Raw genomic sequence first — 24,560 nt, 5'->3', positions numbered from 1 at the left:
GTAGTGGAAATCACCTGGTGAGACAGGAAGCCAGAAGCTGATTCAAGGATCAGTCTCACTCTGTTGTAACTATTCACTATAATGGATACTAACTAGGATCCCACAAGAACTATATTAATGCTTCCTCTGGACAGTGTCCCCAATGACCTTATCATTTCAAACTAAACTCTACCTCTTTAAGGTTTGACCACCTTAACACAACATCCCTGAGGAGCAAGCCTCCAGCACACTAATCCTTGGGAGACAAACCATGTCCAAACCTTAGCAGAATTAGTCTTTGGCTTTTCATCTTACACTTGGTAGTCTGAGGAGGGGTAGACCAGAGACAAAATGAAGATAATTTTTTTTCATTAAGGAAAATCAAATGTGATTAAATCTTAAATCTACATTTAATATAGGAACACTAAATTAATTTCCTATTACTGCTGTAACAATTTACTATGAACTTGACAGAAATCTGATGTAAGTCCTACTGTACAGAGAAAACTGTTATGTGATTTATGAATATGTCAGAATGAACCCCAGTATCATGTATAACTATAAAGCACTAAGGAAAAAAAAAGAGACCTGAGAAAATAAATTAAGGGGTCAGTGAGAGTTCCTTTTTGGAGGCTCTAGAGGAGGATCCATTTCCCTGTTTATTATGTTGTTGACTAAATTCATTTGCACATGATTTAAGTTTGTTTTCTTGTTACCTGTTAGCTGTTGTTAATGCCTACAGGTTTCTATTCAGTCTTGCATTATATCCTCCTACATCTCAGACCCAGCAAAGGGTATCAGATTCTTATAGGGTTAACATCCTCTTCTACTTTTTGCTTTCACTCTTAACTCAGGCAGATAATCAAACATAATCTCCATTTAACTATAATCACATCTTCCAAGTTCATTTTGTCATATAATCCCTTAAGATCACAGTGTAGGAATCTTGTCGTTTTTCTTGTTTTTGATGGGAATGGTATTCTGTCTATCACAAAACTTTTAAGTTTTCCAGAATCATAATGGATCTGTTATATCTAAGAAAATAGTCTTGTTTTCTTTGTTAGGGATTTAGGTAGATACTATTTATATTTCTTCTTTTATGTTTTTTTAATCCATAGTTTACATTAAAAGTTCATAATTTACATCAGAGTTCACTCATTATGTTATACATGTATGCATTTAGACAAAACTATAATAGCAAGTATCCACCATTATATTTATCTAAAGGTTAGTTTTACAATGCTAAAAATCTTCTGTGCTTCATCTTATTCATCATTCCTTCCCGTATAACAAGTGGCAGTCACTGATCTTTTTATTATCTCCAAATTTATACCTTTTCAAGCATGTCATATAATTGGAATCATATAGTATGTATCTTTTTTCTGATTGAATTCTTTCATTCAGTAATATGTATTTAAATTGTTTTTATATTTTTTCATGGCTTGATAGCGTTTTTTTTTTTTTTTTCACTTATAAAATATTTATTTTTCATTTTTATTTTTGTTTTGAGACAGGGTCTTGTTAAGTTTCTTAGGACCTCTCTAAATTGTTGAGTCTGGCCTCCCATTTGCAATCCTCTACTTTCATGCTCCCAACTTTCTGGGATTATAGGCATGTGCCACCATGCCTGCACTAAAAATTTTAAATAGGCAAAACTAGCTAAAGTATTATTTGGAGCTACATACTCAAAGTGGCTTTTATTTTTATTTATTTTTTTTTTTTACTTTATTGTTGGTCGTTCAAAACATTACACAGTTCTTAATACATCATCTTTCACAGTTTGATTCAAGTGGGTTATGAACTCCCAACTTTACCCCGTATACAAATTGCTGTATCACATCAGTTACCCTTCCATTGATTGACATATTGCCTTTCTAGTGTCTGATGTATTCTACTGTCTGTCCTATTCTCTACTATCCCCCCTCCCCTCCCCTCCCCTTCCCTTTTCTCATCCCTGTTTAATGTAAATCTTCTTCTCAAGCTCTTCGTCCTTACCCTGTCTTTATTAACTCCCCTTATATCAAAGGGGTCATTTGGTATTTGTTTTTTAACGATTGACTAGCTTCACTTAGCATAATCTGCTCTAATGCCATCCATTTCCCTTCAAATTCTATGATTTTGTCGTTCCTTAATGCAGAGTAATACTCCATTGTGTATAAATGCCACATAAAAAAAAGCTGGAATAATGTTTCATTGTCTAGATTGTTATGGTATATTTAATCCATTCACCTACTGAAAGATTTCTTAGTTGTTTCCAGATTCTTCCAGTTATGAATAAAGCTGCTGGGTGTTTGTGTAGATGTTTTTGTTTTCTTTCGGTAAATGCCAGAATCTGCAATTATAGAATCACATGGTGAGAATGTAATGTAGTTCAGTAAGGAACTGCCATACTGTTTTCCAAAGTGGTTGTACCATTATGTATTTCTACTGGTGATAAATAAGAGTGCCAGCATTTGGTGGTATTGGAATTCTGGATTTGGGTCATTCTAATAGGTACGAAGTAATAATTTGCATATCTCTGTGACATATGGTGTGAAACCATTTTTCATTTACTTATTTGCTGTATGTATACCTTATTTGGTGAGTTGTCAAGATCTGTGGCCCATTTTTTAGTCAGATTAAGTAGTACAGCCCTTATCTCTTACTAAGAAGATCACGTATGTAGCAGATACAAAATTTTATTATGCTTGTTTTTTTGTAACCAAGAAACAGTTTGCTTTGATAATTGGAAAGAAAAGTATACCAGCTCAATAGTGTTCTGTAATGCTCCAGAAGTATTAGAACAGTTGTTAATTTACACTTTAGCTTATTTTTGTTTTCTCAAGAGCAAAGGATAAGAAAACCCTTGAAAATAAAACACAGGGCATACAGTTTTCACTGTACTCATTTGCCCTTGTTGTCTTGAGAGAGAGCAAATAGCACAGTTTCTCATGAAAGGTAGATGATCAATAAATATTTGTTCAGTGAATTAATAAGTGTGTAAACAAAGTGTGGATCTTCTTGGGGGTAAAAGTGTGGTTAGCACAGGCATTAGAAAGCTGGTTTATATGCTAATATCCTTTTAAGTTTGGAGGATTTTGTGGTGTTTTTCCCTTAACAATAGTATAGTTTTTTTTTTTTCTCCCAGTCTCTACATATTGACCTCTAATAGACATAAGTAATTTGATGATGATGATGATGATTTTAAAAGGCATTATTCGAAAATCTCTCCTACGGTAGTTTTCCTACAATGGCAGATTTTGAGCAGAAGCAATAATATAATTAAAACAGATTATGTGGTAAAAGAGTTAATTTAATCTAAACTGTATATAAAAACTTTTTCATCACATTCCTGATCTTTCTTCTCAACAACTCGGTTTTCTAGGATTGATGACTTTTCTCTGGGGATTTTTGTGACCTGGGGCTATAAGTCTCTTCATGTCCTTTCATTTAATAGATTGCTAATTTTTCTTACCTTACCTACTGTCTAGGGTTAGGAAGGTTGAGACTTCAGTATTAAGGCATAAAGGAAGGGAATGAAATTGTATGGAAAAATTACACTTGTAGAATATAAAAAATGAAGGGAACTGAGTAAGTATATTCCAAGGACTAGAACTGGAACAGAAAAGCCTTTTTCAATTATGTTATTATTAATATTCCCTACCTTTATTTTGAATTAATTTTCCTACCAATAGATAATTAAAAATTTTATTTTTAGATGAAAATAAGAAACCTGTTTATTTGGTCACAACACTGGATAACACAATGGAAGATCTGTTAACATTGGAATATGTGAAGGTAACTGGTTCCATTTTTATCTGCTTGATAGGTTAAGTGTGCTGCTGAAATTTTACATCAAGTTTTGAAAGTTTAGTAATATTTTGTTTGTTTAATATTTAGTCCTAGTGTAATCTCAGTAACTCCTGTCTTGATAATAAGAATGATAATATGCAACATGTATTGAATACTTGCTGTGTGTGCTATGTGCTGGAGAAACCCATACTTAACAAATTTCTTTTGTTCTAGTAAGGAAATTGCTTTGTTCTTGTGAAGAACTTGCCTTTTTCCATAAATGTATATACTTAACCTAAAATCCTTAATCTATATATAGTTACTGTATACATACAAACCCCGGGAAAATTAGATATATGCATGTTAGGACTATTATTAATTGTATGAACACATTTTCCTAAGATATGCTAATAGACTTGTTTTCTCTTTTGATAGGCTGAAAATAATGCACCTGATTTGAAAAGTACCTATAACAATGTTTTACAACTGCTTAAGGTATGATTGAATAACAATTTACTTTTAATTGTGTGTATTTTTTTTGTCCAAGTGTATTATGAAAATTATCTCTCATTATAAAATCCTTGAGGATAAAACAGTATTATAAATTGTATCCTTGATAGCACAAAGCTATCCTTATAGAGGATAAATATATAGAGACTACACAAGCAAATTTTTATTGACCTGTTATTAAAATCAGCTTCGTTCTTTAGGTGAATTTTTCATCTTTGGATATTCATTTACATACTGAAGCACTTCTGAATACAATGAATTATCTCAATAACATCCTTCCACAATCAGTGGAAAAACCAACCTCAGTGTCTGTTCCAGAGACTGAAGACAAAGGAGATGTCATTAAAAAATTGGGTATCTTTCTTTAAATTCAACTGCAATTTCTTTTTTAAATAAGTAGATCATTAAATTTAGGTCTGGGACTTATTGTTAACTTATATTAATGACTTCAGGATTCTGGTGTATAGACTACTATCCAAAGGATTCATGATTTATTGAGTTAATTTTAGAAAATAATATTAAAGGCAAAGGAAACCAATTAATGCTGAAGAAAAGATTTTTGTCATGCAGCTGATTATACAGAAGATTATACAGTAGAAGTATTTGATTTGGATTAAAATTCATGTGTTTAATAATTAAATAACATTATTTTAGATTAAGAGGAATGTAAGCCTTGGTAACTTAGCCATGACCCTGTTTCAAAATAAAAAATGAAATAGCTCAGTGGGGAAGTGCCCTATGATTCAATCCCCAGTACCACAGAACAAATAAAAAAACTAACAAAATTTGAGTAATATCAGAATTGTGAATTATTTGTGTGTGTACATTTTTTTTTTCTTCTTTTAGTGCTAAGGATCAAACCTAGGGTCTCGTACATGCTAGGCAAGCACTTTGCCAAATGAGCTACGTCCCCAGTTTTGTTCAGAGTGTATTTTTAATCAGAATAAGATTGAGTATCCCAGTCCAAAAATTTGAAATTCTTCAAAATCTGAAACTTTTTAAGTCTCATGTGTGCTAAAATGTTTTAGATTTTGGAGCCCTGTTTTGGATTTTTGGATTAGGTGTGCTCAACTTATTTCTATTTAAAAGCAACAAAAATTTATAATTTTCACAATGATAGGTGTTTCCTAGTAGACATCAAGTCTTAGAAGTTTAGAATTTTATAGCTACAGTTGCTTAGTTTCAAATAAGTATTCTCCCCTAGGAACAGTATTTCATTTTGCTTTTTTTTTTCCATTAGGTATGATAATTCTTTAGAAATCCTAAGCTAGTAGGAATTATCTTATTTTGCTTTTATTTGATGCAAAGCAGACTTTTAATATCATTATTTATATTGATAGTTCAGTTACTTTTTAAGTGTAGTATGGTAACTGCTAAACTTTTATTTTACAATATGACTTTTTTTTATAGCTTTAAAACTATCCATGAATGAAGATATTATAACCTTGCAGATTTTAGCAGAATTATCATGTATACGGATTTTTATTCAAGATCAGAAACATAACATTGCCGAAATTAAGATTGAAGGTAATAAATCTATAAAATAAATCCAATAAATGATTAAATGAAAGAAATAAAAACTATTAGTCATCTTTTTATTTCCTTAGGACTTGATTCTGAAATGATTATGAGGACTTCAGTTATGGAAATAAATGCCAAGCTAAGGAATATAATTGTTTTGGATTCTGATATAATGGCTGTGTACAAAAAGGTAAGAATTTGTTTTCATTAATACTACATCACTAAATATGATTGTCCTTAAAGAGTGGTCATACTTTGCTAAATTTTAGCAATGTGTATGAGTTTTATAGTCAGGCATAATCAGATTATCTTGGCTCTATTCCTTAGTAGTTGTGTGATCCTTAGCAAATTACCTAATCTCAAATTTCATTTTTTTTCTTTGAATACCCTACATGTCATAATGAGTTTCAGATGCCAACATCAGAAGGGCTGAGATTTTTTTAAAGCTTATTTCCAGGGATGCTAACCAATATAGCTGTTATGTTAAGAGAGCTGTTTGAACTGAATGCTTAGTGACTGAAGAGTAGGTGTTTTGTTACTGGGTATAAAATAGTAGGGATTCTGGATTTGATACTTTTGTGGAGTTGGACAGATAATTCTTGAATAATTCTGAAGAGTGAAGGAATATTAAATAGTAAGATCAGAAAACCCGTACTTCTTGAGCCAGGAAGTCACCATTTGGAATTTGACAAGAAAAAAGGAGAAATGCACAAATGGACTTAAGAGTATTCTAATCAGCTTTTTCACTGCTGTGACTAAAAGACCTGACTAGAACAGTTTATAAGAAGGAAAAGTTTATTTTGGGACTCATGGTTTCAGAGGTCCATAGAACATTCGCCTGTTTCTCTAGGTCTCAGAAATGGAACATTCTGGGTGACCCTGTCCCTTTTCCTCATGGCTTTTAACTGATATGTTTGGTGGCTCCTACATGGGACCAAATATTCTACTATGTCACAGCAGAAGGGGACCTTGAAAGATATTGTCCAAGGAGAATTTCTTATTCTTACCCCAGGTATAGTTTTCTCATATCCTTGTCCCTAGAATTTTGAATCTTCACCTGAACCTTGATGGCCAGGATTTCTGCCCTTTTGTATCTTAAGATTTTGTTCTGAGAAGTGGATAATCCTGGTGGTCCTTTGGACTTTTTTGCATTAGAGTCTTCTTTTCTTTTCCAGGAATATACCAAGGAATACTCTGTCTGATGTTCTACTCTGTCTTTCTCATGATCTCCCAGAGAGGTCCATGGAGTACCTTCAGCTGAGTGTGAACTAGTCTGTGTTTATGGCTTCCAGGGTTTCATTATCTCACATTAGTTCACAGTCCATCTTTATCACTTTGTTTTGTTTTATCCTGAGGCATTTTACCTATCTTGTATGGTACCTGGCATCTCTCTATCCTGCTTTCTACCACAAGTGAGCTGGTGCTTATTTTCTGACTTTCCTTGAAGAAAAAAGTTTTCCCTTATGTTTTAGGGTATTTTGTTTTCAAGAGACCTCCTATTTCTAATGGTTCCACGAAAAATTGTGATGGTTTATTTGGTTTATTCTTGTTTTAGGGTTTGGAATGACTTTCTCTCTAGTTCATGCATCCTAGACAGAAGCATACTGTAGACTTCTTTTCAGACCTCATCTCTTTGACTCCTGAGGATTGTTGATGCTATGGTTGGAATTTATTTGCCTGTTGATGGTTCTTCAGCTCCCTGTTCTTGCTTCTAGAATTTAAGAGAGTTGACAAGACAGTAAATTAGTGTCCTTCCCATGTTCCAAAGTATTAGAATACATTGTATGTCTTATGTCGTCTCTACCTTTTTTAACTGGTATTACAGAGCTTGAAATTTTAAGCCTTTGTAAGTAATTCCAAATTGACAATTAAGATGGATCTTCACAAACCAATAAGGAATGAGGAGTATAGAAATAGGAGATCCCTTTAAAGAATCTGGAAAATCTGTTCCTATATCTCAGATCAAGAGAAGGTAGTTTTAAGTAAGTTGTAAATATAATGTTTTTTCAGACTTTTGAAAGTGAGGATTTTTCATTTAAATGATGACTCTTGGATACAAAAGTATAAACTCTTAGGTAACAATGCATACGCTGAAATTTTCTCTTCATTAAAAATAAAATGCTGAGCCATACCTACTAACATGATTTCATGACCTACAAAGGCTGCCAGCACCATCAGTTTGAAAAACTGTATAGTGTAGGTTCTAATAAAGCAGTAAGAATTGTAGCCTCATTTGTGCTGGCTTGAATATGTGGGATATTTTCCAAATATGTATGTCTTTTATTATATTTTGCTTTGTTTTGTTTTTATCCTGAGGCATTTTACTTAAAAAATGGATTCTAATCATTGGAATGTTCTCTCATTAAGGCTGTGTATATCACTGGAAAAGAAGTTTTCAGCTTCAAAATGATTTTTTACACGAATGTAACTGCTGGTTCTGCAGACACAGATATGAATGTGGTTGACGTTGGGTTTAATTTAACTGTTGGTTGCATTGAAGTCGTTTTTGTCACAAAATTTCTATATTCCATAATAGTAAGTATTTTAATTATTTTTATTCTTTTATACTAGTTTGGAATTGGTGTATTAACTAGGTAATCAAACCAATGAACAATAGCAAGAATTCCTTGCTTTTTAAAAAAATTTACTAATTTTCTGTGTACCTTTTATAATAGTGACTGAAATTTTCAGTACCTTGTTTATGTAACATCATTTTCACATGGGTATATTCTATTTAATTGAAATTTTATTTTATATATTACCACATTAATATATGTAGTATTATTGCTATATACTATATATTAATTGAAATCTTTTATATATTATTGACTTAAGTATTTGCTTCGCCTGATTTCCAGCTCCAATTTTAAAAATGCCAAACACAAATTTGTTTTGGTCTCATGTCATTATTAAGAAAATTACATTTCTTATTTCTTTATAATTCTGTGGATGTTTGGATACTTCAAGAACTGATGATTTCTATATGACTTTGTGCTAAAACTTCTGCGTTCTTAGTTGTGCTTTTCATATTTTGTTTTCTGTTTTATCATTGCCATCAGCTATTTTTTTCTGTGAGTGTCATACCTGTCTTTATGATGTGACTTTTTAAAAAAATCTTGTTTCTAAATTTTGGTGTATAAACTAGATAATCAAATCTAAGGATATAAATAGAATAAATAGGCCAAGTATGGCAAGTATGCATATGTATTGTACATATACAACATGGCATACATATTGATAAGATTAGCAGTTTTTATAAGAAAGGGATTCATATATTTACTTGGATATATTTGGGGGATATGGAGCCCTCTTTTGTTATTTCAGAGTTTTAATCACTTAGAACTTTTGTGATTTTTTTCAAATTGAGGTTACCACATAGGTTTGTAGACATAATATACGGATGAACAAATCTTCTTCGTCTAATTTATGTTTATTACTCAAAACATTATGTCACTGAGCCCTCTTATGATACCATACCCTTTTATTTAAAAATTACTGAAAATAAAATGTAGGTTTTTTTCAGAATGTGAAAATTAATTTTAATCAGATATATTTTATTATTAAGGTAATTTTTCTAGAATTTTAGAAATTTGAAAACTTACTTGAGAATCCTTGAAGAAAGATATTTTATTTTTTCTTTTAAAATTTTACAAACATAGATTGCCTCTCTCCATTGAGGTTGTATGTGGAAATATGATTGTTTTACTTTCAGAGAAGGTATATTAATAAAAGGAATAGGTATCAGTGAAATATTCCCCGTCCTTATTTTGCTTTGTTTAAGAGATTAGATTTTTATTTTATCAATATCTTTGTGTTTATTTCTCAATTTTTACATCAGAAAGTTAATATTTAATTTAGACAGACTTTGAATAAATAATGCATGGTTATGTGAAGTCAAGAGGTTTTCTTATGGAAGTAAGTTTAGAAACATTAATACATATTTAATAAATCTTACTAATGGTAATGTTAATAGGAATATCATTCTGTCTTTAGGCTTTTATAGATAATTTTCAAGCAGCAAAACAAGCCTTGGCTGAAGCAACTGTTCAGGCAGCAGGAATGGCTGCTACTGGTGTAAAAGAACTGGCACAAAGGAGTTCTAGATTTGCATTAGATATTCACATCAAAGCCCCAGTTGTGGTTATCCCACAGTCTCCTGTTTCTGAAAATGTTTTCGTTGCTGATTTTGGACTTATTACAATGAAAAATACATTTGTTCAAATATCAGAGAGCCAGAGCTATCCCCCACCTGTTATTGACTTGATAACAATAAAGCTGAGTGAAATGAGACTATATAGGTAAGTTTTTTGCAAGTATATTTGTGTACAGTGTAATTTTTTTCTAAATTTTTACATTAAAGACTTTGGTAGCTTCAATTGTTTACAGTGGGATTGTAGTTTATTTTAACTATATTTCATTTTGTGATTCTCTCTCCCTCAAATATTTTTGGGAATATCAATTATAGTCTTTAAAATTGTTTTGTATTGGAAGTGCTACAGCTAGTTGGATTCAAGTGACACTGAATTCTTTTTTAAAATTTATTTTTATTAGTTCTAATCAGTTATCCATGAAAGCAGAAAGCTTTTTGATTCATTGTACTAAAAAATAGAGCACAACTTTTTATTTCTCTGGTTGTACACGATGTAGAGTCATACCACATGTGCAGTCATACATGTACCTAGGGTATTGGTGTTCATATCATTCCCATCATCTTTCCTGCCCCCATGCCCACCTCCTTTTTCCTCCTTCCCCTTGGCCCTATCAAAATTTCTACATTCTTCTCACAGCACCCCCCTATTATGGATCAGCATCCACTTACCAGAAAAAATACTTGGCCTTTGGTTTTTAGGGATTGGCTTACTTCACTTAGTATGATATTCTCCCACTCCACCCATTTACCTCAAATGCCATAATTTTATTCTCTTTTAATGCCGAGTAATATTCCATTGTGTATATATACCACAGTTTCTTTATCCTTTCATTTGTTGAAGGACATCTAGGTTGGTTTCACTGTTTAGCTGTTGAGTGACACTGAATTCTTGACAAGCTGGTATGACTTAAGGTTAGGGGGCCAGGATTCTATTGAATGAGGGTTATGCTAATGAATAATGGTGATGGAAGATATTAAAGACAAGAGGGTAGTGATAATGTAAAAGAATATAGAGGCATATATAGATTGGAGATTCAATAATATCAGTCTTAAAAAATAAGAACTATTTGTTGATGTATTAAATAGCATGAGTAAAAGTGGTAAACCTGTGTCTTGTTATTCTTAAAGGAACAGTGAGAGGTGGGAGGCATCATCACAAATTAAGACAAATTATTTCTCTTGCCCTGAGATAGGCAGGTTATTGGAGAAAAACTGACATCTGTTTATAGAAGTTCTTGGAAAGCCAGGTTTCGGTTAAGATAAGAAATGAATGATATAGTTAGTGAAGACAGCTGGAAAATGTTGAATGATTTGTTATGTAAGTCCAGGGATTTTGGAAATTACAGGAAAATACTAAGATAAGAGATTTCTGTTTTATTAGTAGGCTATAATATGCATTAATACCTTGAAGTTTCAAGTGGTTCAGTAACCTGGAGAGTCTGAATTGTAAATTTCCATTGCTAAAATAGAATATTTATACTTTCATTTCATCATGTGTTGTTTGTTTTAAAGAAATGGTAGATGTAAATGAGGTGTGAATCTATTGGTAAAATAAATTGCTTGTGTTTAACTAGAGTCCACAATTGTCTGTAATAATCATAATATTTATTATTTTATCTCCAAAATGGTTAATTTTATTGATAATGAGCATAAAAGATTGTTAACAATCTCTTGAATATCCCAAAATAACTGCTAACAATTTGGTCTTTTTGTTACAGTTCATTTTATTTGCATATATATTTAACTTCAGTAAAATTAGGATTATATTGTGTGGTTTGTGTTGTAAATTGCTTTTTTCTAACAACAGGCTGTGGTTTTCCATGTTTTTATTTTGAATGCATAATTTTTTCTTAATAGTTTATTAGTTTTTTAAAAAAACATTTTGTTAGGAATTTAAATTGATTCAATTTCTTTTTGATATTATAACACTATAATGATGATTGTTTTTTTGTTTATTAGTACTGATATGATCATCTTCTTTACTTTTTTTGGACAATTCATTTCTGTAGGTTGAATTCTTATAAATAGAATTGTTCAACTAGAGTATAACCACTTTTTCCTGAAATAACTTTAAAAAAGCAATTGGTTTGTGAAAATATAGTTTAGTTACTGCTTTTTTCCACATAAGCAAGGACAGCAAGTTCTTTACATTGTTGTATATATCTTAATCCAATTTCTTGAATATAGTTTAGCAAATATTTATTAATTATATTACTTATGCCAATAATCTGAACTAATACTAGTAACACAACAAAGAATAAGATAAACATAGTCCAGAGCCTTCCCATGAAGTTTTCACTATAATTGAAACTCATAAGTGGACTATATACATTAAAATGCATTATATGAAATACTTTGATAGAAAAAGTTCAAAGTACTTGTAGGTACACATAGCCAAATTATCTAGCCCCAAAATATAGAGTAATATTAATACAAAAGATTTTTCCAGAGGAAATAATGTTTTAATTTAGTATTTATGTTTCTTATAGTTAATTTACTCAAATATTTTGAAGATTATGATCCAAGTATTTATTACAGTGAAGAACTGAAAATAACATATTTTTCATGATAGAAGGCTGATTAAATGACTTAGGACTTAGCTCTATGTTATGATATATAGCCATTAAAGTTGAATATGCAGTATTACCCTATAGAGTTTTTAGATTCCTTATTTTATTACAATTATTAAAATTTATTATTTTATTATTTATTCCTTATTTTATTATTTTATTAAGTTGGAGATTGCAAGCATGCATGCATGGATAAGTATAATGCCACTCTGTATTCCATTCATCAGTTGGTTTGATAACTAGACATTCTGAGAGATCCTTGATGATTCCCATATTTCTTTCCCATTGTATAAACAATAGCTAAAATTACAGTAGTATCCTGATATTCTAATTTAAGGATTTGCTGTCAGTTAAACTATAAATACATTACTAATTGTTTGAGATTGTCACTTGAAGATTCAATAGGAAGCTTCTATGGTCATATTGTCCTTGAAGGGTGTTTTAGTCAGCTTTTTTTGTTACTTATCACAAGGCCTGACAAGAAACATGAAAAAGTTTATTTGGGGCTCCCGGTTTCAGAGGTCTATGTTCATAGATGGCTGACTCCATTGCTTTAGGCTTTAAATGAGGCAAAAGATTATGGCTGAGATATGGAGGAGGAAACAGCTCAGTACACAGCAATCAAGATGCAGAGAGAGAGTTCTGCTCAACAGGGACAAAATATAAATCCCAAAGGCATGTACCCAGTGACCTGCCTCCTCTAGTCATGCCTTACTATCTTCAGATACAACCCATTTAATTTCTGACATTGAACCCAGTTAATCCTTTTTTAGTGGATTAATCCACTGACTGGATCACAACTCTCATAATCTAATCATTTCACCTCATGCATTTTCTTACATGTGAGCTTTGAGGTACACTTCATATCTAACAAAGGAATTCAGTGAACTGATCTTTTCTTGATTCTTGAGCATCAATCCTACTTTTATCAGTACTTGGAAAACCAAATATAGTTCAGCTTTATATAAAATTATACATACTCAGCTATTTTGATCCATAGAAATAGAAATTTCATATGGTACAACTTTATTTCTCTTTAAAGTAAGGAAATATGCAGTATTCTGCTACATATCTGAATCAGTGTAGTAAAATGTTTTTATAATGAGGTTTTATGTAATGGTTGTTTACTGATTATATAGAGATAGTTCTGGATTTTGTATACAGCGAGTATTTTTTGTCACTTTTTACCACATTGTAAAATGCTATTTAAAAAATTAATTTATCAGATAAAGTCACCTTTGTTTCTATAGGGACAGAACATCTCTCATGTTGATATGTAAAATGTAGCCCAACAGAGTTTCTTCATATCCAAAATTTATTGATTTCTCTTTTATATAGAAGTTTATATAAGTTAATCTTTGTCCCTCCACCCTCATCTGACTATATATGAAACAATTCATAGAAATTTTGTTTCTACTTACAGGTCTCAGTATTTTAATGATGCATACCAGGAAGTATTGGACCTATTACTGCCATTAAATCTTGAAGTGATTGTTGAGCGAAATATGTCCTGGGAATGGTACCAAGAAGTTCCTTGTTTTAATGTAAATGCTCAGCTAAAACCTATGGAGGTAACATTCTGGTTGCTCTTTGATTTCTGTTTTTGTTGTTGTTTTTCATGGGAAATGTTGCTTTGGAATATAAGAACTTTTTTGGGTAGAATTTTTATATAATCATTTCGGTCAGAAGGAAAATTGTGACTTATTATTCTAGAATTTTTAAATATTCTCCGTTTACTCTTTTAACAGATACTCTAATTTAAGGATTTGCTGCCAGTTAAAATATAAGTAAAAATGAGTACTTACTGTGTGTGAAGCCTTGTGTTAGGTGCTGGAGATATAGGTGACAAAGAAGATATGACATTTTACTTCATGTAACTTACAAGTCTAAGGCAGTGGTTGGTGGTGATGGTGATCTGGAATATGCAGTAGTTAGATAGTAAAAAGTGAATGGACATGTATTTAAAATAGTTATAAATTGTGATAAATTCCATGAAGGAAACAGTCAATTAGTTGTATTCATGGAGAATTTAGTGGAAAGGTCTTGGCTGGAAATATTATTTGATAAATTATCAGCATATAATATTTAAAGCTATGGTAAAATATGAAGTAACCTGTAAAAAAAGAAGTTAAAGGAAGAGAATGTCTAGAAGAGTGGGGAGGTTGAAGGTGAAAACGGTAAATGTTGTCATCACCTTAGTTATAGCTTTGTCTGTTCATTGACATTACTTTGCAGATCTCTAACAGACCACCCACAAGTCCTTATTTTTCCCTTCTGACAGGATTGAAGTTAAAACTATTATCACATGCTTTACTGAAGTGACAGCAACATATACTCTGTTTATTCTTTAAGAAATCTACTTAGATCCTTCCCCGCCTTCCATCCCCAGTTTTCCTTTAAATTTCTCTATAAAATTTTATTCAAAAAGAGAAAACCATCATTTTTGAGATTTCAGACTTTTTAAGTCAAAATTATATACAGTGTTTAAAATGTGATGGTGTCAACTGAAAGTTTTTAAGCTCTTTGTAAGTAAGGTAATATGAATGTGTTAACTTATAGGGTTGGGGATGGATGGTGTCTTCAGATAAATATTTGAAATATTTGAAAGTCTCTTTATATTGGTAAGAGAACAGATAGAAACTTAAAAAACATAAATAGCATATTCTACCCAGAATGCAGGGAGATCCACACCCCACTGTGTTATTAGGCAGATTTTCGTGTGGCAACAGAGATTTTGTTTTCGCTCACTGTTCTCAGGGAGACTTCATGCAGAATATTTATGTGATGCTGCAGATCACCTTCAAATATCTGGGTGCTTTCTGGGTCAGATTCACTAGGAGGAAGTTCAGTCTTCCCCTATCCTGATTCACCTGAACAATTAGAAAGTATTGCCGTAGCTCTCTCCACAGCCCACACATTTTATCCCTTTTGGACCTTATGTTTATACCCTAGGACCTTATTCTCTGTCAGAAAAAGCTGGAATGAAGTCATTTACTTCATGCATGCAGACCAAGTGCAACAACTTTTGATTTCTGCCTGCCCTGACTTGTAGGAGCCATACATCAGTGGTCTTGCAATCCTTAAAATTCTTCTAGCTTCTTCCAGTGAGCTGCTGTCTAGATTGAAGAGTTAGGATTAAAAATTAGTATTTGAGGGGAATTCATTGTACTGTACTAATTGAAAGAAATGATTTAAAAGTTCTAACATTTAATTTCAGTTAACTAATTTATATGAGCATATTATTTTTGCAATGCTTGCACCATAATGAGCACAAAATAGTGTCATAAGTAAAAGAGAATGAATGAAAGTTTAAAAAAAAATAGGTAGCATGAATAAAGTATATATGGACTTTATCTTAAAAACTAAATGAAGTACAGTCAAAGGAAGCCTGATTTCAATACAACTGAAAAATTTTGTGTAATTAAAATCCCTTTAGCTTTTTTCAACCAGAAATAAAAACAGTTTTGACAAGTTTAGAATGAAGTCACAATTTCGCAATTAAAAAAACTGTCTTGATCACATACATCAGTTTAAAACTCATTTTTTTCATATAAATGCTGTTACTTTATTCATGGTTCTCCAAAGAAATAAATAATAGGAATGGTGTGGTAGGGGTAAAAGAGAGAGATTTAGCTTAAGAAATTGGTGCATATGATGTGGAGGCTAACAAGTTCAAAAGGTACAAGGTAGGCCAATAGAAGGCACAGGAAAATGTTGATGTTGCAGAAGTCTGAAGGTAGCCTGCAGCAGAATTCTTGCTTGAAAAGGGGTCAGTCTTCTTTCTAGGGAATGCATTCAACTGATTGGATGAGGCCAACTCTGTCATGGAAAGGAGTCTCATTTGCTCAAAATCTACTGATTTAAATGTTAATCTCATCTAACAAAAAACTTTAGAAGAATGTCTAGAATAATATTTGACAAGATATTTAGCTACTGTGAACCAAACTAATGAAACATACCATACCTTTGTGTATACATACAATTAACCACTATATCTCTCATAATAGGTCTTATGGTGTTGGTATAGGCTAATTTCAAAACATGTGGGGTTTGAAGTTAACTGTGAGGGAGTTATTGAAGTTTATGTGAACTTAAGCATTTTGCTTAACTGTTTATTTTTATTTTCTTATAAAATCAGGATTATATTTCATATACTTAAGACTTTTGTGAGATTGAAATAAAATAATTCATGCAAAACACATTATATATTTCATCACACAAATATACTGTTATTTTGGCTGTTCTATCTTTTATAAAATAGATGATTAATAATCAAAAATGTCCAAAGTATTGGATAACTACTGACCAATGAAAGTTCATTTTAAAGGTTTAAAATTACTGGATTATTTGGCACATTCATAACAAGTAGTTCACTGGCAGTAGTTATCTAATTTAGTTGTGTATTTCACAAATTCCTAAAGATCACATGGCATTTAGAAAACTGAATGTTCTTATGCATTAAAATTTTAATCTAAATTTCAGTTAGAGAGCTAAAATTAAATAAGTTTTTCATTTTTCTTACATGAGAATTTTAAGGGAAGGATATAGGGGTATTAAAAAGAACAAATCTTTTTTTTGTTATACCAATACCGAGACCCTCAAATAACTCTCAGACCACACATTGCCATTCCAATTAAGCTTTTATTGCTGGCCACCAGCAGACACTCTAACTCTCTAAAAGCGAGATGGTCAGAGTGACGCGCCTACCTTCAGTTGGCCTCATATTTAAGCCAAAAACAAAAACAAAAAACCCACAAAAGGGACGTTTGAGGGTTTAGCCAATATAAGCAAGAAAGTAAGAAGCTGAATTGTGCAGTTAACGAGACAGTACAATGGGTACTTTGGTATTTCCCACAAGACTTTCCAGGTTGACATAGCAGCAAGCAAGCAGAAAGGAAGTGGGTCAAAATGATCCTAGTTGAATACAAGTTAGAGAATGGTTACTAAAGTCTAGACGGTTAATCTCTGACAAGGTACGTTGCCCTAGATATATAGAAAGAAGAGAGAACAATTTTACATTGTATAAGAATTGCTAGGTAACTATTGATGGGTACAGAGTTGGGGCTTTCCCATGGGAGAAGCATTTCTTACATGATATGGAGTCTCAGGGTAAAATGGAGTCTGTTTGGTCATTGCCTTACCCTGGCCCATAACATTTTTCCTTGTATTTTCTTTTTTTATTTTCCTAAATTATTTTTTTAAATAGTTTATTCTTAGTCAAGAAGATATGACTACTATTTTTAAAACATTATATGGCAACTTATGGTATGAAGATGTTCATGCCTCACCTGCTAGTGTGAAAGACCACTCTGGCAATTCTAATGGAGTAGCTAATGCTTCATACCATTCAGGAGGTAAGTTAACCTTGAATTAGTTCCCCTTTTTCATGCTTTCTGTCCTCTCTCTATTCTCCCCCTCCTCTCCTTTGTTCCCTGCCCCATCTCCCTCTTTTCTCCTTTCTTCTATTCCTTTTTTCCTTTCTCCTCTCTTTCTTTCCTTTCCCTTCTCTTTCTTCTTCTCCTAGGATTAATAAATCTCTTTCTAATGCTCTAATTCCATTTAGACATTCATAAATTATCTCTTTTATTAGTCATTCTGTTGATATTTATCCTTTGAATTAAAATTCCTAGTTCTGTTTTGTTACTTTTTTCTCAGCTTTCCTATAGGTCCTTCCATCTGCTTGCAACCCTCTCCCTTATCCTTATAATAGTATACAATGGTATTAGGAATATCAAAATATTATGAGTGTATATAGAAAGATGATCATTGTAGATGGTGGGTTTTAACATATGTTTTCAAGATAAATGGCTGAAAAATAGGATAGAAGGAATCATAACTTAGAAAGTTGTTTTCCAGTGTTAGATCTAAAGTGCTATGTGGAATATAGCTGGGTGCTAAGTTCAGTACTAGCATGTGAAAAATTGGGTTAGTTAGGAATGCTAAGATGATTTTGATGCACAATAATGAAGTGTTATCCTCATTATACAATTTGGAGATCCTCAAACCTACCTACCATAAAGTAAAACCTACTTATCCATGATGTCTACATTTTCAAAGCCCTGAGGTATTATATAGCTTTACCACTTGGAGAATTCTTACAGAAAAATAACCTTACATTTACAGCAGTTACTGGAAACCCATCCTTACTATCTAATCAACACAGTCCTTTATTGTTAAACATAATTGGTCAGATTTGAGGAAAAATCACAAGAGCACAAGCATGAAAGAAACAATAAATACATTAGTGCTTTCTAAAATAAACAAATAATTGAACAGTATATACTTGTAGTGCAGAAGTATAGCATACTAAATTTTGCATAATTGAGCCACTGTTAGCAACTCTCTAAAATAAAGAAATTCTCTTCTCTCACATTCTATTTTAGAGAGTTGCTTTATCGAAACTGTAGCAGCAGAGGTAGTATCACAATAAACTACAAGTCCCCAAAAACACAGGGATGAAAAAGTGTTGCTTCAGTTCAGAAAGACCAATTCCAGAATAATGCTGCAGGGGAAATATCTGAGAGAATGAAAGCTTCCAAATATGTATTAAACTCTGTATTTAAGTAAAATATCAAGTCAACTCTCATAAAGAATCTACCAGATTTTAAGCAGCTTGAGTAAACTATGTCTCTCCATGTAAAAAAATTTCCTTTTTTTAACTATCAGAACCAAAAATGGTAAGATTTTAAAAGTTACAAGAAAAAAAGAAACAGGCTGCCTACTAGGGGCTTGGGAAACAAATGGCTGATTATTGATTGTGTGTGTGTTTGTGTTCAGGGGTGTATTGCTTTTGCATTATCAGTAGAACTTGATAAGATGGGAATCTGGATAATAGGTGAAAATAGAGCAATATTTCAGAATTCTGAGAAAAATGATTTTAAAGCCAGGATTCTGTATATGGCCAAACCATCATCTAAAATGTGAAAACAAAAGAATTCTTAGATTTTTCATTGATTAAAGTGTACTCTGGGCTGGCGTTCTGACTCAGTGGTAGAGCAATCTCCTCGAACTCTGGGTTGGAACCTTAGTACCACATAAAAATAAATAAGTGAAATAAAGGTATTGTGTCCAACTATAACTAAAAGATACACTTAAAAAAATGTACTCAAACTCCCAAATATCCACACCTAAAAAAATGAGTTTAAAAATATGTTCCAGCAAGGTAAACTAGGAATCAGAAAGAGGAAAATATGGGATCAAACAATAAAGATTCTACCCAGGAGTGCATTTTAAAGAAATCCCAAAATTATATATGTGACTAAGCTGGAAGTACTTGGTTTTCATTAAAAAGGAACTGAGACTATTTAATGAACAACAACAACAAAAAAAAAAAATTAGAAAAGAAGAAGAAGAAAAGTTAGGTAGAATTATGTCCTATATCCTAAGAAAACTAGCATAAATTGTACATAGTTTGTGTGATGAGGACTTAACTATATTTTATAAGTGGCATAGAGAGAATTGTAAGTTTTCTGTTTTTAAGAAAGAAATCTTTATATTGTAATGCAGAAATACAGTGTGCCGAGTTTTCCATGATTTTTTAGCTACTGTTAGAATGGGAAAGAAGAATTTTCAATTTTGAGAGATGCACCAGTGTAGCTAAAGTTCCAGAGGCAATATTATAATAAACTATAAATCTCTTCACTGAAAAATATACGTAGTCCAACAACACATGAAAGACTACGTAGGTGCCAAACCATCTGTAGATGACCTTCTTCTGGGTTAGGATTTCTTACCTAGCAGAGCAGCTCCCTTGCTGTGACCTATTAAAAGTTAGCTCTTAGTATAAAGGTTTGGAGGGCAAGGGAAGACAGAGAAAGAGTATATAAATAAGCAAATGTTATTAATCATAATAATACAGAAGTAAAGACAGAACTAATTAAATCTGGAGAGGAAGATGTGACAGGTAAATGAAATAATATATAAATAATCGGGATTATGAAGATAATATCTAAAATTGATGGCACAAGAAATAAAGGTTAGAATATATTGTTATTTTAATAATTTTCTTCTGCAAATTTTTATACCTATGTCATTTGAACTGAATAATGATCAACATAAAATATGAAAAAATTTGTGAAGTGCAACTTAAGCAATGCTGAAAGAAATTTGTAGCTATAAAGAATTATATTAAAAAAGAATAAGATTAAAATAAAATGTCAAATTTTTCACCTCAAGAAACTAGAAAAATAAACCCAAAGTAAATAAAAGGAAGACAGAAATAAGAATAGAAAAAACAAAAGAGAACAGATGAACAATAGAGAAGTTTAAGTCAATTTAATAGGTTTAATGGAAGGACTAATAAAATTGATAAACCTCTAGAAAGACTAATGAACAGATCTGTGGGCTCTCTCTCGTCCAGTGAGGAAGTCCACAAAACAGGGTAGAAGAGAGTGTGGCTGTGGAGTCGCTAATCAAGACCTCCAGAGACCAAGCAGGAAGCTGGTCTGATTTTATTGTGCAGTTACCATGTATATATACTCAGGCAATAGCTAAGTAGATTATATGCAGCCACCAATACAATTTTTTGCTAACTGTCCTTGCAGTGACCAGTCCAGGAGGGGGCTGTGGAGCAAGCACAGGGACTGCAACACATGGCCTCATGCCCAGGGTTGTGCCTACCAGGTAATTGGCCTGCTGCTCATGGGCCTAGCACAGGGGAATGGCCTGCCACTCAGATACTCTTAACATATGCCATGTATGCAATACTCTATGCACTTTTCCCCACAAATATAAATTCTCAATATAAGATTTAAATAGATTACTTACAGACCACTAACAGCATAATGAGTGAATATTATGAATAATTTCATGACAGTGAATGCTAGCTACAACATAATATTGAATCTAATAATAAAGATATAAAGGAAGTTCATCTCAAGTGATAATTATCCTGTGTGACAGTTGGTTTAACACTGAAAATAAATGTAATTGAACAAATTAAAAGGCTAAAGGCAGTGGGGCCATCATATGATCATCTTGAGTTATGCACAAAGTACATTTGATAAAATTCAGCACCTATTTAAAAACTTGAGAGGCATACTTTTTTTTGACAAAATATTGAAAGTATTTCCCCCCCACTACCAAAAAAAGGATCAAGGCAAGAATGTGCACAGTCACCATTCATGTCATTATTCTTCTAGCAGACAATTACAAAACAGTAAGGCTGAGGAAAGGATTAATAGAATAAAGGAAAATATCACTGCCTTTTGTCTCACCTTGACCCATCATGTAGAAAACACTAAGAAGTGTTTAGCAAATTCCTAGGATTAATAAATAAATTTAGCATTTTAACAGGATACAAGATGCAATTTGTAAATATCTTCAGTAACAGTTGAAAAATAAATTTTTAAAAAACATTATTTAGAGTAGCATCAAAAGTCACACATGGGAAGAAGTTTACAGAAATTATGCAAGTCCTCTATACTGACTGATGAGAGAAACTAAATGATTTAAATATGATGGAGAAGTGTATGGTTTTGGAGCATTGTAGATTCAGCATAATCCTTGTCAGACTTCATTTTAATAGAAATCGAAAATTTGCTTTTAAACTTTATATGGAAATGCTAAAAACCAAGAACAGTTTGAAAACAACATTGCAAAAGAAGACCAAAGATTAACTCTAATTTTAAAACTTGCTATAAATTTGTTAACAATGGAGATATATACTGCTGGCAAAATACAGAAATATAGATCGGAAGACAATAGGTCTAGTAGATACAAAAATATAGTTAGTTGATTTTTGAGATTGTATTAAATATGGAAAAGGATAGGCTTTTTAACAATGATATTGTCACAAGTGGGTAAATGTGGGAAAAACTGAAACTTATCCCTTTATACCACATACAAAATATAATTTGAAATGGATGCAAAATGTAAAATTTAAAAGCTAAAACTTTAAACTCATGGAAGAAAACATGAAAGATTATCTTCATTGATCATATGATAGCCAAAGATATCCTAGGTAGATGCAAAAGCACCAATCATAAAAGAGAAACTTTATATATAGACTATCAAAATTTTTCATCATCAAAGATAATGAAAGGCAAAGGGGAGGGAGGGGAAAGGAGGCGGGGCAAGGGGATAGGAATGATGGTGGAATAAGTTAGACATCATTACCCTAAGTACATGTATGAAGGCACAAATGGGGTGAAAACACTTTATGTATAATGAATGACCTGAAAAATTGTGTTCTGTATGTGTAGTATGAAAGAGTTGCATTCTGTCATCATGTATGACAAATTCAAATAAATAATTTAATAATAAATAAGAAACATATTCATGGTGTATTATGGTTCTTAGGCCCAGAATACATTACAATAATTCAATAGCAACTTTTTGAAAACAAAATGATTATCAAAAGATATGGATATTTGGGAGAGGATGATATGTAATACATAAAAAATGGCTATTATAATTTTTATGAGATAAACTTCAGTCTACCAGACTATTATAATAGACTTTCAATGCCAAATGTTGATGGAGTAAATGGAATTGCTAAAACTTTTACATATGGCCTGTAGGAATATGAAGTAGTATAACCAGTTTGACAAAGAGTTTGTCAGTTAATATACACCTACCTATAATAGAGTAACTCCACACTTAGGTATTTAACCCCACCGTATTCCAAAATAAGTGTGTATTTACACAGAATGATTTATTCATAGAAGTCCAAATCTAAAAATAATCCAAATGTTTTTCAATAGGTGAATGAATAAACTGTTTTCAGAGTGCATGATTACTTCCATAAGTGAACTACTGATGCATGTAGTAACATAAATAAATCTCAGAAACATTATGTTCACTGAAAGAAGCCAACCATGAAATGGTACAATCTATATTATTCCATTGAAATAGAATTTAGGTACAGACAAAATTAATCCATGATAATTGAAATTAGAATGGTAGGGATGTTGGAATTTGACTGGAACGATCAATTAAGGAGACTTTTGTGGGGGGATTTAAATGTTCCATATGTTGGGGGGTTGGTTACATGGATGTATACATTTATGAAGTCTCAATAAGTTGTTCGGATAGGATTTCATTTATTTCATTTTATGTAAATTTTATCTTAATTAGAAATAAATTACCTGGAATGTTGATCTTGTTTCTTGAGTTGGGTTGAATGAGAATTAAGAATTGATGTGTTTTCCTTATAAGCCCATTTAATATATATCAGGTACATATAATATTCTCATTAAAACTTAAATCTAGGAAACACAATATTTGAGTCCTGATTAGTGGAACAATTTTTAAAATAACATCTGATGGGTCTTATTTGGTCTTATTTTTTAAAAGTAAAATTTCAATATTAAACTATGTGAACGGTGCTTTATTTACTTATTGTTAAGCACTTTTGTATACATTTTACACATGCTGATTTACTTAATCTTCAAAACAAACCCTGTGGTTAGTTTTATTATTCCCAAATTATAAAAGTAGAAATGAAAGCATTGATAGAAAACAGGAGTGCTGAGTGTTTAATATTCCCAAATTATTATGCAAAGAATCCCAAGCCAGAAATTCTATATGTGAATTTCTAATATTTTTAATTTTCTTGAATAACATCTTAATTTGTTGAATATATTTCATGATTGTTCTAATAAGCTACTTTTCATATTTTTTTCTCTTAATAATTTTTCAAGGAGCCACTGTGGTAACAGCTGCTGTTGTAGAAGTACATTCACATGCTTCTCAAGTTAAGACAACACTAAATATGAGTTTCAAAACTGATTATCTCACCATGATACTGTATAGTCCAGGTCCTGAACAGGTAAGTTGAGGAAGGAAATAAAATACATTTTATTGTGAAAAATTATATATGTGAATGTTCATCAGTAATGCTTGTTCATTTTCTGTGTGTATTTTGTAGTGTTCTTCTGAAGAAATGGTTGATCTTTTCACTTTAAATTGACAATAATTTTGATTATTTCCATTTTTAATTAGCTATTACTTTTATATAACTAATAATGTGAAAAATAAATTGTTTTGCGCATTTTATTGGAGAGTCCTTTGACAATATAGAATTTTGGAGCAGAGGATATATATATAGCTCAGCAGTA

At 31.8% G+C, this 24,560-nt stretch overlaps 1 protein-coding gene across 3 annotated transcripts in view; it reads left to right on the top strand.

Moving 5' to 3' along the window:
* Nucleotides 1–24,560, top strand: part of Vps13a (vacuolar protein sorting 13 homolog A) — a 256,331-nt gene that overhangs the window by 111,341 nt on the left and 120,430 nt on the right. For all 3 annotated transcript variants that reach the window (XM_005324116.5, XM_021725635.3, XM_005324117.5), the window contains exons 27-36: nucleotides 3,677–3,756; nucleotides 4,186–4,245; nucleotides 4,461–4,614; nucleotides 5,671–5,787; nucleotides 5,868–5,971; nucleotides 8,149–8,316; nucleotides 9,775–10,079; nucleotides 13,925–14,072; nucleotides 17,708–17,855; nucleotides 24,144–24,271. In XM_005324116.5, coding sequence (XP_005324173.2) covers nucleotides 3,677–3,756; nucleotides 4,186–4,245; nucleotides 4,461–4,614; nucleotides 5,671–5,787; nucleotides 5,868–5,971; nucleotides 8,149–8,316; nucleotides 9,775–10,079; nucleotides 13,925–14,072; nucleotides 17,708–17,855; nucleotides 24,144–24,271 — 1,412 coding nt within the window. The remainder of the gene's footprint in view (nucleotides 1–3,676; nucleotides 3,757–4,185; nucleotides 4,246–4,460; nucleotides 4,615–5,670; nucleotides 5,788–5,867; nucleotides 5,972–8,148; nucleotides 8,317–9,774; nucleotides 10,080–13,924; nucleotides 14,073–17,707; nucleotides 17,856–24,143; nucleotides 24,272–24,560) is intronic.

This window comes from Ictidomys tridecemlineatus, chromosome 4 (genome assembly GCF_052094955.1).
Source record: "Ictidomys tridecemlineatus isolate mIctTri1 chromosome 4, mIctTri1.hap1, whole genome shotgun sequence".
Taxonomy (NCBI): domain Eukaryota; kingdom Metazoa; phylum Chordata; class Mammalia; order Rodentia; family Sciuridae; genus Ictidomys; species Ictidomys tridecemlineatus.
The sequence above is the reverse complement of the archived record's forward strand: the minus strand, read 5'-3'. Positions and strand labels throughout refer to the sequence as shown.